This window comes from Sinocyclocheilus anshuiensis, unplaced genomic scaffold (assembly GCF_001515605.1).
Source record: "Sinocyclocheilus anshuiensis isolate Anshui unplaced genomic scaffold, SAMN03320099.WGS_v1.1 scaffold629, whole genome shotgun sequence".
NCBI lineage: Eukaryota > Metazoa > Chordata > Actinopteri > Cypriniformes > Cyprinidae > Sinocyclocheilus > Sinocyclocheilus anshuiensis.
This window is the reverse complement of record NW_015536485.1, coordinates 169288-181574: the sequence shown is the minus strand read 5'-3', so window position 1 is coordinate 181574 and position 12287 is coordinate 169288. Positions and strand designations below refer to the sequence as shown.

Below are 12287 nucleotides of genomic sequence, written 5' to 3'. Positions count from 1 at the left end.
TGGTCGGGATTACTGTGCGAGACTTACATTAAACTTGATATCTCTTTTAGCTGAGCGCGTTTCACCTCTCAGACGAATTGGCTGTATTTTTCTTGCTTTGCGTATTTGGCTGACGTGTTCGGGATGGTGCTGCCCGCCAGCGCATCACAGGTAAGAACGGAAACGTTCTTATAGCACGCCTTCTTATTCTTTTAGGTTTAAATAGAAATATATTTATTATGAGTTATAAAAGTATAAGACAGATAGGAGCATTCACACCTTGATAAAGCACCGCAGGACATGTAAACTTTGCACTGGAGTTTTAGGACTTCCTTCTGTAAGGTTTTTTTAAAAAGCATGTAGCGTTTGCCTTTCACGTCTGGAAATTCATGTGCTGATGTGTAAAGTCAAGGGAAGGTAAGTATTTAAATCTGTTCATAGCATCCAAAAACTTTATAAACATACAATATTTATTGCTGCATATCAAATAGTAAAATTAGCTTCTATGGCAGGTAATCATAAAATTATAATATTATAAATATAATTTATAATATTATATAATACTTAGTATACTACAGTAGGACCGAGATGTGATGTTCAATATCATAGGCAAAATTTAGCTAGTTCACTTTTTTTTCTATGAAAATAGTTTACAAGTTCATGTTGCACAAATGGCTCAAATACAGTCAAGCTGAGTGATGTTAGCAGCTCTATTATATAGAATAACATCACTCCTAAAACAAGAGGACTGTAACTAACTGTTCTGTTCTGTATATGGATTTTTGGACTTTGCACATTAAATATATTATCCTCATATACTGTGTGAAATGTTTCACCAGTGTTACAAGATAAAAGCCAGTAACAGCACATTTAATATACATACTGCATATCAACAACTTTATCAGATAAAATATGAATAATTACTTACCCTTCCTCCTATAATTAATAATGTATTTTAATACCTTTTTTAACATTATAATCTAATTACTTAAGAAAAATGGTGAGTAATACCTATGAACAACATTCATTTATTTCCTGGAACAGATAACACTTATTGTTAGTCCTTTTGCAATTATGCAAACAAGCATCCAGTACACTAGTCATTTCTTTCTTTTTTTTTCACATCTTATAACAGTAACATTCCAATATATATTGTGATTTTTCGAATAAAACCATGGGAACATTTGAAGAAAAAGCAGTACTTATTTGGTGTCAGATGTGTGGAGTATCATTCTCACATGATACCATTTCTGATTTTATTTCTGAGCTGACAAAAAAAAAACAAAAAAACACACAAATGACCAATCCATATGTTCTGAGTTTTGAGGACACCAGAAATTGGCCATATCATTTGGAATGAAGAATTTATATAATTATCAGATGACACTTAATGTGGACACTGTGATATCTGTGTCAAACATATTGTGGTTTAAAGAGTAACTTGTATTAAGTCAAATGAAAGCAAATTACTAAAGAGGAGCTGCAGAACTGTAACAGTTCTATAACAGCCTATAGTGAAAGAAAGGTAATGCCCTTCTGTATAGTTAATCTTATTCGGTATCATAAAATAAAAGGGAAGCAAATTATTTTAATGCCGTAGGTGCCCTTTCAATGCGATTCAGTGTGAACAGTGCTTTACAGTGACAGTGTAATAGTTTAGAGGAAAAAAAAGATAGTAATTAATCATGGTTACCCTCTCTCTACCATTAAACCTTTGTTAATATGGTCTTTTGGCTACATTGGAGGTGTTGACAAAATGTCACATCATGGATATAAAATCAAATTTAAGCAGTCTTATGACATTTTATTGCTTTATTGTTACTTTATTGTTGGGCATGGCCATTAACACACCTACAATTATACATTATAACAGGAGCCATACTGTAGCCAAGACAAAATGGGACAAAGCAAAAAGCACAAACAAAAAAAATAATGTCAAATAGTTCCAAAGTTGCCATGATATTGCCAAGGTATTCTCTAAAGCATCTTGGAGTGCCACATACAGTGAATACAAAGGTAGGTGAATATGGTCTTTCAGTTCCATGGTAACACCATCTTATATCATTACTGTAGAATACTTTGGAATGGTATCACCAGTACTTATTTTTATAAAAGAGTAACAAACCTTATTTGGAGTTTTGATAGAGAGTTTTGACAATGCATCTGCACGGAATGAAAGGAATCTCAAATTTATGCTTCCAGGTGCCAAACAAACCAAAAAAACTCTGGGCTCCTTCCTCATCCTCTCCTCGGAGATCCCTTATAAGCACACAGATCTTAAAAACGCCAGGTGCATGACAGCACTCAGTAACATCCAAACATCCCGAAAGTGTATATTTCAGAATATTCTGTGACAGACACGGAGACAACCAGTAGAATGAAACTGTGCCCTAAGGGTGAAGGAGCAGGTGCAGGTGTCTTAACCGGGCTGGTGTCTGTGTCACAGATGGAGGGCAGGTCAGAGAAAATGGAGCTCAGTGGCCGAGCTGGATAGTTGCCCTTTTTTTGTATTGCATTATGGATTATGTTCACATTTCTGCTGTCCTCGAGGCCAGATTATTCTGGATGCTGTCACTGTTTTGAGAATGAAAAGGGGAGAGAGATAGGCAGGAAGAGAGGTAAACGTTTTTTTCCTTTTGTCAGCAGTATGGCGCTGGGTGGACGGGCCTGTTAATTGGTGATTTAATTAGTGCTTAATATTGCAGCTGTGCCCAAAACAGTAAAATCAAGCACCGAACAGCAGTGAATACAGAACATCGTAGACCTTACCAGACAAAATAGCACCCTTAAGGCTGAAACACACTACATCTGAACATTAGGGATCCAACACTTGCCAAAATGATTACACAGTAATACTGGCCATCATATACTAAATGAGTGAGGATCACACAATACCAGCCTTTCACATTGTTCTAAATACAACAAACTCATGCAGAAACATGCACCTTGTTGCTAGGAGATGCGTGACGAGTAAAAATAATATGTGCTCTAAAATCGGCATAAATATCAAACGTGTTCAATATCCTCCAACTGGATGGAATCATAGTCTGAAGCCAAAAAGTCTTTGCTCATCATATGCTACACGATTTTTTGTGAAATCTGTCAACCCAAGGCTGAAATGTACTATTTGCACAGTATTCCAGCCTTAGGTTGGACGCTAGTTTCCAACAGTGCCCAGATTTTGGGCATTTGGTGTTTCACAGAAAATTGCGTATATGATAGGCACAGACTATCATTGCATCCAGTTGAAACATATCAAACATATTCAATATTTTGAGCCGATTTGAGCTCTCACTGAGCTCCGTGCCAAGGCACAAGTTTCTGTGTGAGTTTGTTGTTTTTTGGTGTGACTTGAAAGTCTGGTAGTGTGTGACCCTCAGCTGGCAAGTGTTTGATGCCTTGTGTTTTGAATATGTTTCTGAATTTTAAAAGTCGTGTAGTGTATTCCGCCCTTTATACCAAAAATCTGCAGATTGGCTAACGTTGACTAACGTTGACGAGTTCAGACTGCAGATTGTGGAAAAAAGTCATGTTGTATATTTTTAGCCTTTACTGACATGCACAAAGGTTTCTAGAAAGATATGAGTCATGTCATGTTTCTGCACTATTTGCACACCCATAAAAGCCGTACCAGGTCTATTGTTGTTGAGTTAATCATACATAAAGAACACTGAGATTTTGCGCAGAGTACGATTGAGTAATCTGTCTTTATAATGTCATTTTGTGTTCTGTTTCCTCCTACAAGTGTAGTGGTTAGCTGCAGTGAGGGGTTGGAATGTAAGAGTGTTCTTTAGAGGAAAGTGTACTGATGGAAGGAGAGGATGTAATGACACCACTGAGTCTTGAAGTGAAATGATGGAATAAGGTACGTGGCATATGTTAACTTTTATGATGAAAAGAAAGAGCACTGGGAACGGGAGCTGTGCTTTTCAAAAAGGCTATCCCTCCCCAGCCAACAGAACGGCAGTGCAACATAGGAAAAAAAAGAGACAGATAGATGCAGAAATTGAGTCAGAAACAGAGAAACCGTGAGCATTTCTCAGTTGAAATAGCAAGAGATTAAGGGTGAAAAATCAAGAGTGGTTTATGCAGCTCAGAAGGCAGGGTCCAGGCCAGCTGCTGTTTGCGGTTTGTTCCTGAGGTTATGCCTGACAGTAACTTGAGCCATGTGTGCAGGCTGATAAAATGTGGATTAAGCAGGAAGGAGAGACGGGCAGCAAGTAGCATGACCATAACAACTTACTCTTGGCCCACCAGTACCCAGATCTTCTACAAAATAGTTTGTGATTCATTTATTCTCTTTCAGGTACAGCTCAACATTTAATACTAATGAGTAGAATATAGAGTTTAGCCTGTTGTATGTTTGTGATTCCATGAGCATTGTCTGTATTAATCTTCAGGGAACATGTATTAACATTTGAGCAAGAAAAAGACTTGCTAAAATGTGGTCTGTTCCAAAATCTAGCACACTGTACATAGGCAGCTGCCTAACAATCCTGACAAATATGTAAACTTTTAAGTGACTGATTTGGAACACACTAGTAACTCAACTCACAATTTATTCCAGATAGAGTTTGGAATTAGCATGTTGCTAAGCTAACAATCAGCCCATCAGAACTTCTATCAGGGTAATTCCATAATAAGTGTAAAAATAAATGATGGCACACACAATTATTGTGTACATTAGTACATTTTTAATTAAACTGAACTGTTTTTTTAATTAGTAGATTCGGATACTGAATTACTCAAATCTCAAATCTCTTATTTTGAATAAGTACTTACTCGTCATGTTGTAACTTACCCTTCGCAAAGACCTCCTTCTTTACTGTTGCTATGTCTGACAAGCCATGGCGCTCTCATGCTACACATCATGTTTTCACACAGTGAAAAATACATTGCGGAGCAAAGAGAAAACTACCAACACATCGACAGACCAGACAGAGAAGGTTACTTTAAGTCTCAGCTTTCAAATTTTGTAATTTTTTTAAGAAATTCAAACAATAAATAATGTTTTGTGGCTCTTTAATGTGTCGTGACAGATTGCTGTAGCACCGCAGTTCAAGGGGCATGTGAACCAATCATCATTTCCTCTTTACTAGTTATAATATGAAATAAACATGAATGAATTTGAATTTGGTCTATTTGATGCATCTTAGAAGGCAGCATAATTAAGTTCCCTTCTTTTTGGAACAACTAACGTGACACTTTTGAACATTTTTTAAAATGGTGCTGCCATAGGAGTTACAAATATAGTGAACTTTCAACAAGCCTTCAGAATATATTCATATAACTTGGAAAAATAGCTTTAAATAAAAAAATGAATTTTTCATGAATGTTTTCATGATTTTCCATCCATTTCCACCTTGCCGCAAAGGTTTCTCTCATCTGAACCCTTGATATGGAAAAGGAAATCTCCACCCCTGCTCAGATCTCCCTTCACAGCAGTTTCCTGCCTTAACAACCAAAAGCAATTCATTAAACCCTGATGAATTAGACATACTGCATATCCTTTACGTATCCCCTTCACGTCTAACTGTCAATTCTTTGCTTCCTTTGTCTCCATACAGATAGTGATAGTGATAGTCCCATCCTGGCCAAGAGAAGAACTCAGAGACTTGCTCCATTGTCTGTGTCTAGCAACCAGGCAGAGAAGAGTATGCTAGACAAGGCATCAGCTGTTGTATGGTGACCGGAGACAAGACAAGAGCCTGCTTTATGAATACTTCTTTTTCAGATCCATCAGAGACCTGCAGTCAGAGATACAACAGCGTATCGCTTGACTAGAGAATGAATGGCGCGCTTGGCCTGCCACAATGCTCAGCATTCACACCTGTCGGGAAAGATGCCGTTTGCTCTAAATCTTCAAGAAAACCACCAAACTTCAATAGCCAACAGCAACATGATCCAAGAAAGAGGAGGAGGTACACTGTCAGAATGCTCCTAAACTGGAACACCTCTGTCCTGGTTTGCGGATCACTCACACTGACATCCAGAGACATTTTGCCTATGAAATAACCTCAGAGACCTTGCAGGCAAACTAACTGTGGACTGTTTATTAAATTGAGGGCTAAGTTGGACGGCTGTCCAGCCCCAAGGCCGCTACACTGACAGATCAGCCATTTAGAAGGTTTTTTCATGTCAGCGTAAAGGAATCTGACTACTAATAATTATAAATGCTTTAAAACTAAGAATTACATCTTGCACACTTTCAGCTGTCTGGTCGGCCTGGTTGTGTTCATGCAGGCAGTCTTGTAAATACACTTAAGAGTCTGGACTGCACCTGTCAGTGATATCACAAAACTAAAGAGGAGAACTTTCCAAGGAGCCATTGCGAATCAAAACCAAACATCAGTATATTTTTAGAAATGATTTTTAAGTATAAGCTAAGGTGAAGGACATAAATAATAAGCTCAAATCAAGTCTCAACCCTGAGGTGATATAGAATATTTGCTTGCGGTCCTTTCTCTCTCCGCACTCTGTCGAGGAAATAACTGAAAGTAAACGCACCAGTGAATGATAAACTGCCACATGGAGAAACACTCTCATCTCAGACACTTTCTAACTCTTTAGGGTGAGTACACCTCCAATGTAACATAAGGCACCCATCTAAGATCACATTCATGATATTTTCATAAAAGTTCTAAGATTCAAAAAGCTGATCTGATGTTTCAGTAAGACTGAAGAGCTCTCATACCAGGTAATCTTTTAGACTGGGCAGATGGGATAAGACAGGTTGAAATACAGTATACTCTATAACATAACTGGAGAATGTAGGGGGTGCAGAAATCATACAAAAAATGTGAAAATCAGTGCTGTGTTCGTTATTTTTTGTCCTTTGCTTTCTGGCTTGCAGTAAAAGAAACATTAACAATTATTATTAATTTTTATAGGGATAGTTCACCCCAAAATGAACATTCTGTCAGCATTTACTCACCCTCTTGTATGAAACACAAAATAGACATTCATAATACAACTTTCAAGCTTCAAAAACACCATAACATGTGGTTCATATTACATGTACACTATATTCCAAGTCTTCTTAAGTCATAGTGGGTCAGTGAGTTGAACTCAAAAAGTGAATCAGTCTGATTAGTGGACAAATCTTTCAGACTGGTTCAATAGATCAATAGATTAATTAAAAAGATTTCACTTAAAAGAGTAGTTCATTCACAAATTAGAGGTTTCAAGAAGAACCAGGATGGGATTCACAAGCTATTACACACAAATCTTTATGATGATACATTTATGGTTCTTTTGCTTCTTTTTGAATCTTGAAAGTCCCTGTCCATTGTAATGGCATTGGAAGAAAGCAACTAATGTTATTCTTTAAAATTTCTCTTTTTTGTTCCAAACAAGGACCCACATGGGTAACATGAGGGTGAGTAAATAATCACAGAATTTTAATTTTGTGAACTAACTACTATTTACAACTATTGTAATCTTAGCATGGACTTTGGTGTTTTTGCTTTCTTGTTTTCATTTTTCCCTCTTCATGCCTCACCTCAGTCACAGGGAAACAGTATGTCAGTGATATGAGACTCAGGTCTACAGGGACTTAATTATCAAAGCTTCACAAACGTACATGTACACAACCCTACGGCCACACTGTGCCAGTGACTGACTTTGAACAAACAGTGCAAAATAATGTCACTGGTCCTGGATAAAAAGCAAAACAGTTCGCCTTGGTCTTTGATTATAATGTATGCAATGTAGTTGAGGAGCAGATGCAGTTTGCTGGTGCAGCAGTGCTAACTGTGAAGGCAAAGCCACTTACGGGATTGTAAAGACAAGCTGTCTGTCCTGCAACCTTGAGGGTTACAGGGACCACAGAGACAGGCCATTTGTAAAGGAATTAATGCCCGAGCCCCTGAGCAGAAGGGAAATTGTCTTCTCACACTACTTAAAATCTTTATTCTCTCTCCACACACATCCAAGTGTTTCAGTTAAACCTTGTGTTCATTGTTTGACCACATCGTAAATTGATTTTAAGAACAGCTTTATAAATAAAGCGGTGTTTTAGCCATTAAGCAGCTTGGTCTGACTCCAAAATGCTGTTTTAAAACCCTACTGAATAATTTACATAATATTTGTAACATTTTGTTAAACTTTGCCTATTTTGGGGAGTGGGGAGAGTGATGTGCAGTTTAACATACCTTATTTCCCTGTTTTGTTTGGTGACATTGATGGCATTTGACCCCTCGGATTTTCAAGCCAAACTGAGCTAATTTTGGATGGAACTTCTAAAATGCATCTTTGATAATGATTTGGTCAGTCCAGTTGTGTTTTTAGAAGTAAAAAGTATGAATTAGGCTACTATATTAAATTTATGGTAAAAAAAAAAAAAAAATCTCCATGAGTCCCTGTGTGATGTGCCATATTTTTATATAAATAATTATAAATTCTTTATTATTACTTTCATAATCAGTTATGTACACAAAAGTATGTTAATGTTATAATTTATGTTATTTAGATAATGCTTTATTTTGGTTATATGTGTTACCCTCATAGCATGACTAACCCTGCTGACATTTGATTTAATTCATCACGTGGCCATTTATTTGACTACTTTTTCATATTTTTATTTTGGTTATTAGTATATCAGTATGTATTTTAGAGTACAAAAGCAGATTTGTTCAAGTATTTTGCATTGGTATATTATAGTATACAAGTGATAAAAATAATAAAATATTCAGTTATGAACTGTGAAATATACATATAGCCTACTGTATTTATAAATATATTTTTAATGTGAATTTTTGGCAACCACATCTGCCATTTTTTTAATCATGAATTTAACAGCATATTTATAAATATATTTTAATGTGAATTTCTGGCAATCAAATCTGCCTTTTTTTAATCATGAATTTAACAGGATTTTTTTATATATATATTTTGTCAACTGCACACATGGCATCTTCTTACCTAATTTCCAACTTGTTTTCTCCAGGAACTCTAACCAGGTGTCCTCTCACAGCTGGGACCTGTCTTGAGCACCATTAGCAGCAAACATCATGTCAGAACTAGAGGACTATTCCCCTCCTCAGGGCCACCTTCATCCTGACCCAGCTCGCATCCAGCAGAACCTCCTGGAGGAGCAGGTGGAGCTCTGGTGGTTCAGCGAGCCACGCAAATCCTTATTATGCTACTGCGCTTCAGTGGCCTTGATCTTAGGCTGCGGCCTGGGCGGCGTAGGCCTCCTTTCCACCACCACCAGCCTTTCCAGCGAGTGGCGACTGGGCACCGGAACTGCTCTTTGCCTTCTCGCTCTGGCCGTCCTCCTCAAGCAGTTGCTGAGTTCTGCTGTCCAGGACATGAACTGCGTGCGCAGCAGGCGCCGAATCAACATGCTAAAAAGTGGCGGTTTATCTGATGTCCTCATCATGTTGATCACAGGGGCCTCTCTGCTCATTTGTGGAACTGTCCTGCTGGATGTGGCCCTGTCCTACCACATGCCCAAACCTGGGAAAGCACTGAATGACATGTATATATCCGGGGTGGTGATGCTGGTTGGTGGGAGTTTTACAGTATTAGCGGTCGGGATTTACACTGCAGTAGTTTTCCTCTTAGAGAGGTCAGGACCGGGACAGAGACGGTGGGAGAGGACAGTGGGAATCTTCAGCATTTCAGGCCAGATGCAGGCAAGAAGAGAGACTGCTTCAAGTCTGGCTCGTCTGATATAACTGTGACTACATAAAACATATGCCATTCTTTTGCTGAACAGGAACTGAGATGAAAAAAACAACACCCTCAGTGATACTTTGCACCCATTAAACAAGTCGCAAATCATATGTGACATTTACGATTACATTTTGGCTCAAAGATCCAGGCATTAAACATTTCAGCACAAACATTCAGCTTTTACATGCATCACTCCAATAAAGTACAGTTAAAAGTACTGAAAAAGCACAAAAGCATATTAAAGTTTGTTCTTTAATTGATTTTAGGTAAAACATGCTGCTTTATCTCCAATGCTATTGGACAATATGTGCGTGTCCTTGACTGCTTTATTTATGTCGGCAATGGTGAGCATACCAAGTGGTTGTCCATCTTGGGATGTCTTCAGCTTTTCAGGAGCTCTGATGTATGAGCAAATTGACTGACTGTGTCAGTTGAATTCAAGTGTGTGTTAATTTATACTACAACCTATGCAGGCAATGCTATGGAACAAATAAAGGATCAGAATGTCAATCTGCAGGATGTGAACACATTTTGAATTTATTGGGGTGTGTTTTTTTTGTAAATGTTTCTAATGAAAAGACGGATATTTTTCTTTGTAGAAACAGGGAAGCTGATCTACACTTTGATGCAAATTATTGGTATTTTTTTCTGGAGAGCTTATGAAAAACATTCACAAACAGATGGAGATAAACAGATGGCAGGTTGTAGCCATTTAGTGGAAATCTATTTCAATTTGTACACATAATAAACAAACATTCAGGCTCTGCCTTGGCAACTTTGGAGAAATTACCTTGGAAAAGCAGGCAGCAACATAAAACTTTGGATGCATTTAATATATATGTGAATGTCAGTATATTTCATAGCTGAATATCGAACCAAGTGCCATTTGAAAACATCTCAATCACACTTTTCACTCAAACCATTCAGCAAAAAGAGATTCATGAAGTTTGTTTAAATTACAAAACAAGGATCTTACAAAAAAAAGTATTGTGACACTCACCTTAGTTGACTATGTCCATAGTAATGAGCTACACCTGTGGTTACTCTGGTAGGACACCAAGAGAAAGGAAAAATTGAAATCGCATCATATGACCCCTTTAAGGGGAACTGAGGCTAGTATGTCCACATTAAAGGATTAGTTACTTCCAGAATAAAAAATAGAGCCCTTTGAAGCTGCATTGAAACTGCAATTTGGACCTTCAACCAATTGGCTCCTATTGAAGTCCATTATATGGAGAAAAATGCTTTCCTCAAAACCTTAAAACCCTTTTTTTCGACTGAAGAAAGATAGACATGAACATCTTGAACATCGAGGGGAGTATTTTTTATTCTGGAAGTGAACTAATCCTTTAATCTGGATAAATTTAAAAACATATTTCTCTTTACATTTTTGCCTTTCGTCCACATGTTTTTGTATAGTGAAAACTGACCTTTATGTAAAGTTCTACCGGCATTGTTGTGCCTGCTCTTCACTTTCATAGAGCTACTTAACATAAATGTTCCCTTGTGCAATCTTCTTGTTATGTTCCACCAAGGACAGAATATGTACTTGCAATGGCTGTCCTCTGACAAAACAGCTGACAGTTGCATTTTAGATCATTCATTAAATGGCTATTTTAAGTGTAACCTGCATGCACCAGTGAAAGGTGGGAAATTTTGGATACAATGATTGTACGAAGAACAGCATGACAATTGTATCTTATTATATCTGGTCTCTCTGTATCTTCTCAGTGAGTGTAAATTACATTTTAAGCCCGCGCAGCAAGGTGATTTAAGGGTTTACATACAGTCATGGCCAAAAATATCGGCACCCTTGGTAAATATGATCAAAGAAGGCTGTGAAAATTAATCTGCATTTTTAATCCTTTTGAGCTTTTATTTAAAAAATTCACAAAAATCTAACCTTTCATTGGATAATAAGAATTTAAAATGGGGGGAAATATGATTATGAAATAAATGTTTTTCTCTAATACACATTGGCCACAATTAACGGCACCCTTTTATTCAATGCTTTTTGAAACCTCCATTTGGCATAATAACAGCTCTGAGTTTTCTCCTATAATGCCTGATGAGTTTGGAGAACACCTGACAAGAGATCAGAGACCATTCCTTCATCCAGCATCTCTCCAGATCCTTCAGATTCACAGCTCCATGTTGGTGCTTCTTCTCTTCAGTTCACCACACTCATTTTCTATAGGGTTCAGGCCAGGGAACTGGAATAGCCATAGCAGAAGCTTGGTTTTGTGCTCAGAGACCCATTTTTGTGTTGTTTTTGAGGTTTGTGTTTGGATTATTGTACGGTTGGAAGATCCAAACATGGCCCATTATAAGATTTCTAACAGAGTCAGTCACTTATTGATTTTTTATCTGTTGGTATTTGATAGAATCCATGATGCCATGTGTCTAAACAAGATGTCCAGGACCTCCAGCAGAAATATAGGCCCACAACATCAAAAATACAGCATATTTAATTGCACACATGGGGCACTTTTTATCCCTGTGTGCACCAAACCCATCTTGAGTGTTTGCTGCTAAAAAGCTAATTTTTTAGTTTCATCTGACCATAGAAGTCAGTCCCATTTGAAGTTCCAGTCGTGTCTGACAACAGAATATGCTGGGGATTGTTTTTG

General features: G+C 37.5%; 1 protein-coding gene across 1 annotated transcript; it reads left to right on the top strand.

Moving 5' to 3' along the window:
* On the top strand, nt 1-9965 carry LOC107684333 (transmembrane protein 125-like). The gene is made up of 3 exons (XM_016480565.1): nt 1-150; nt 5547-6550; nt 8927-9965. The coding sequence occupies exon 3, from the start codon at nt 8991-8993 to the stop codon at nt 9657-9659; it is 669 nt and encodes a 222-aa protein (XP_016336051.1). The 5' UTR covers nt 1-150; nt 5547-6550; nt 8927-8990; the 3' UTR covers nt 9660-9965.
* The last annotated feature ends 2322 nt before the right edge of the window (nt 9966-12287 follow it).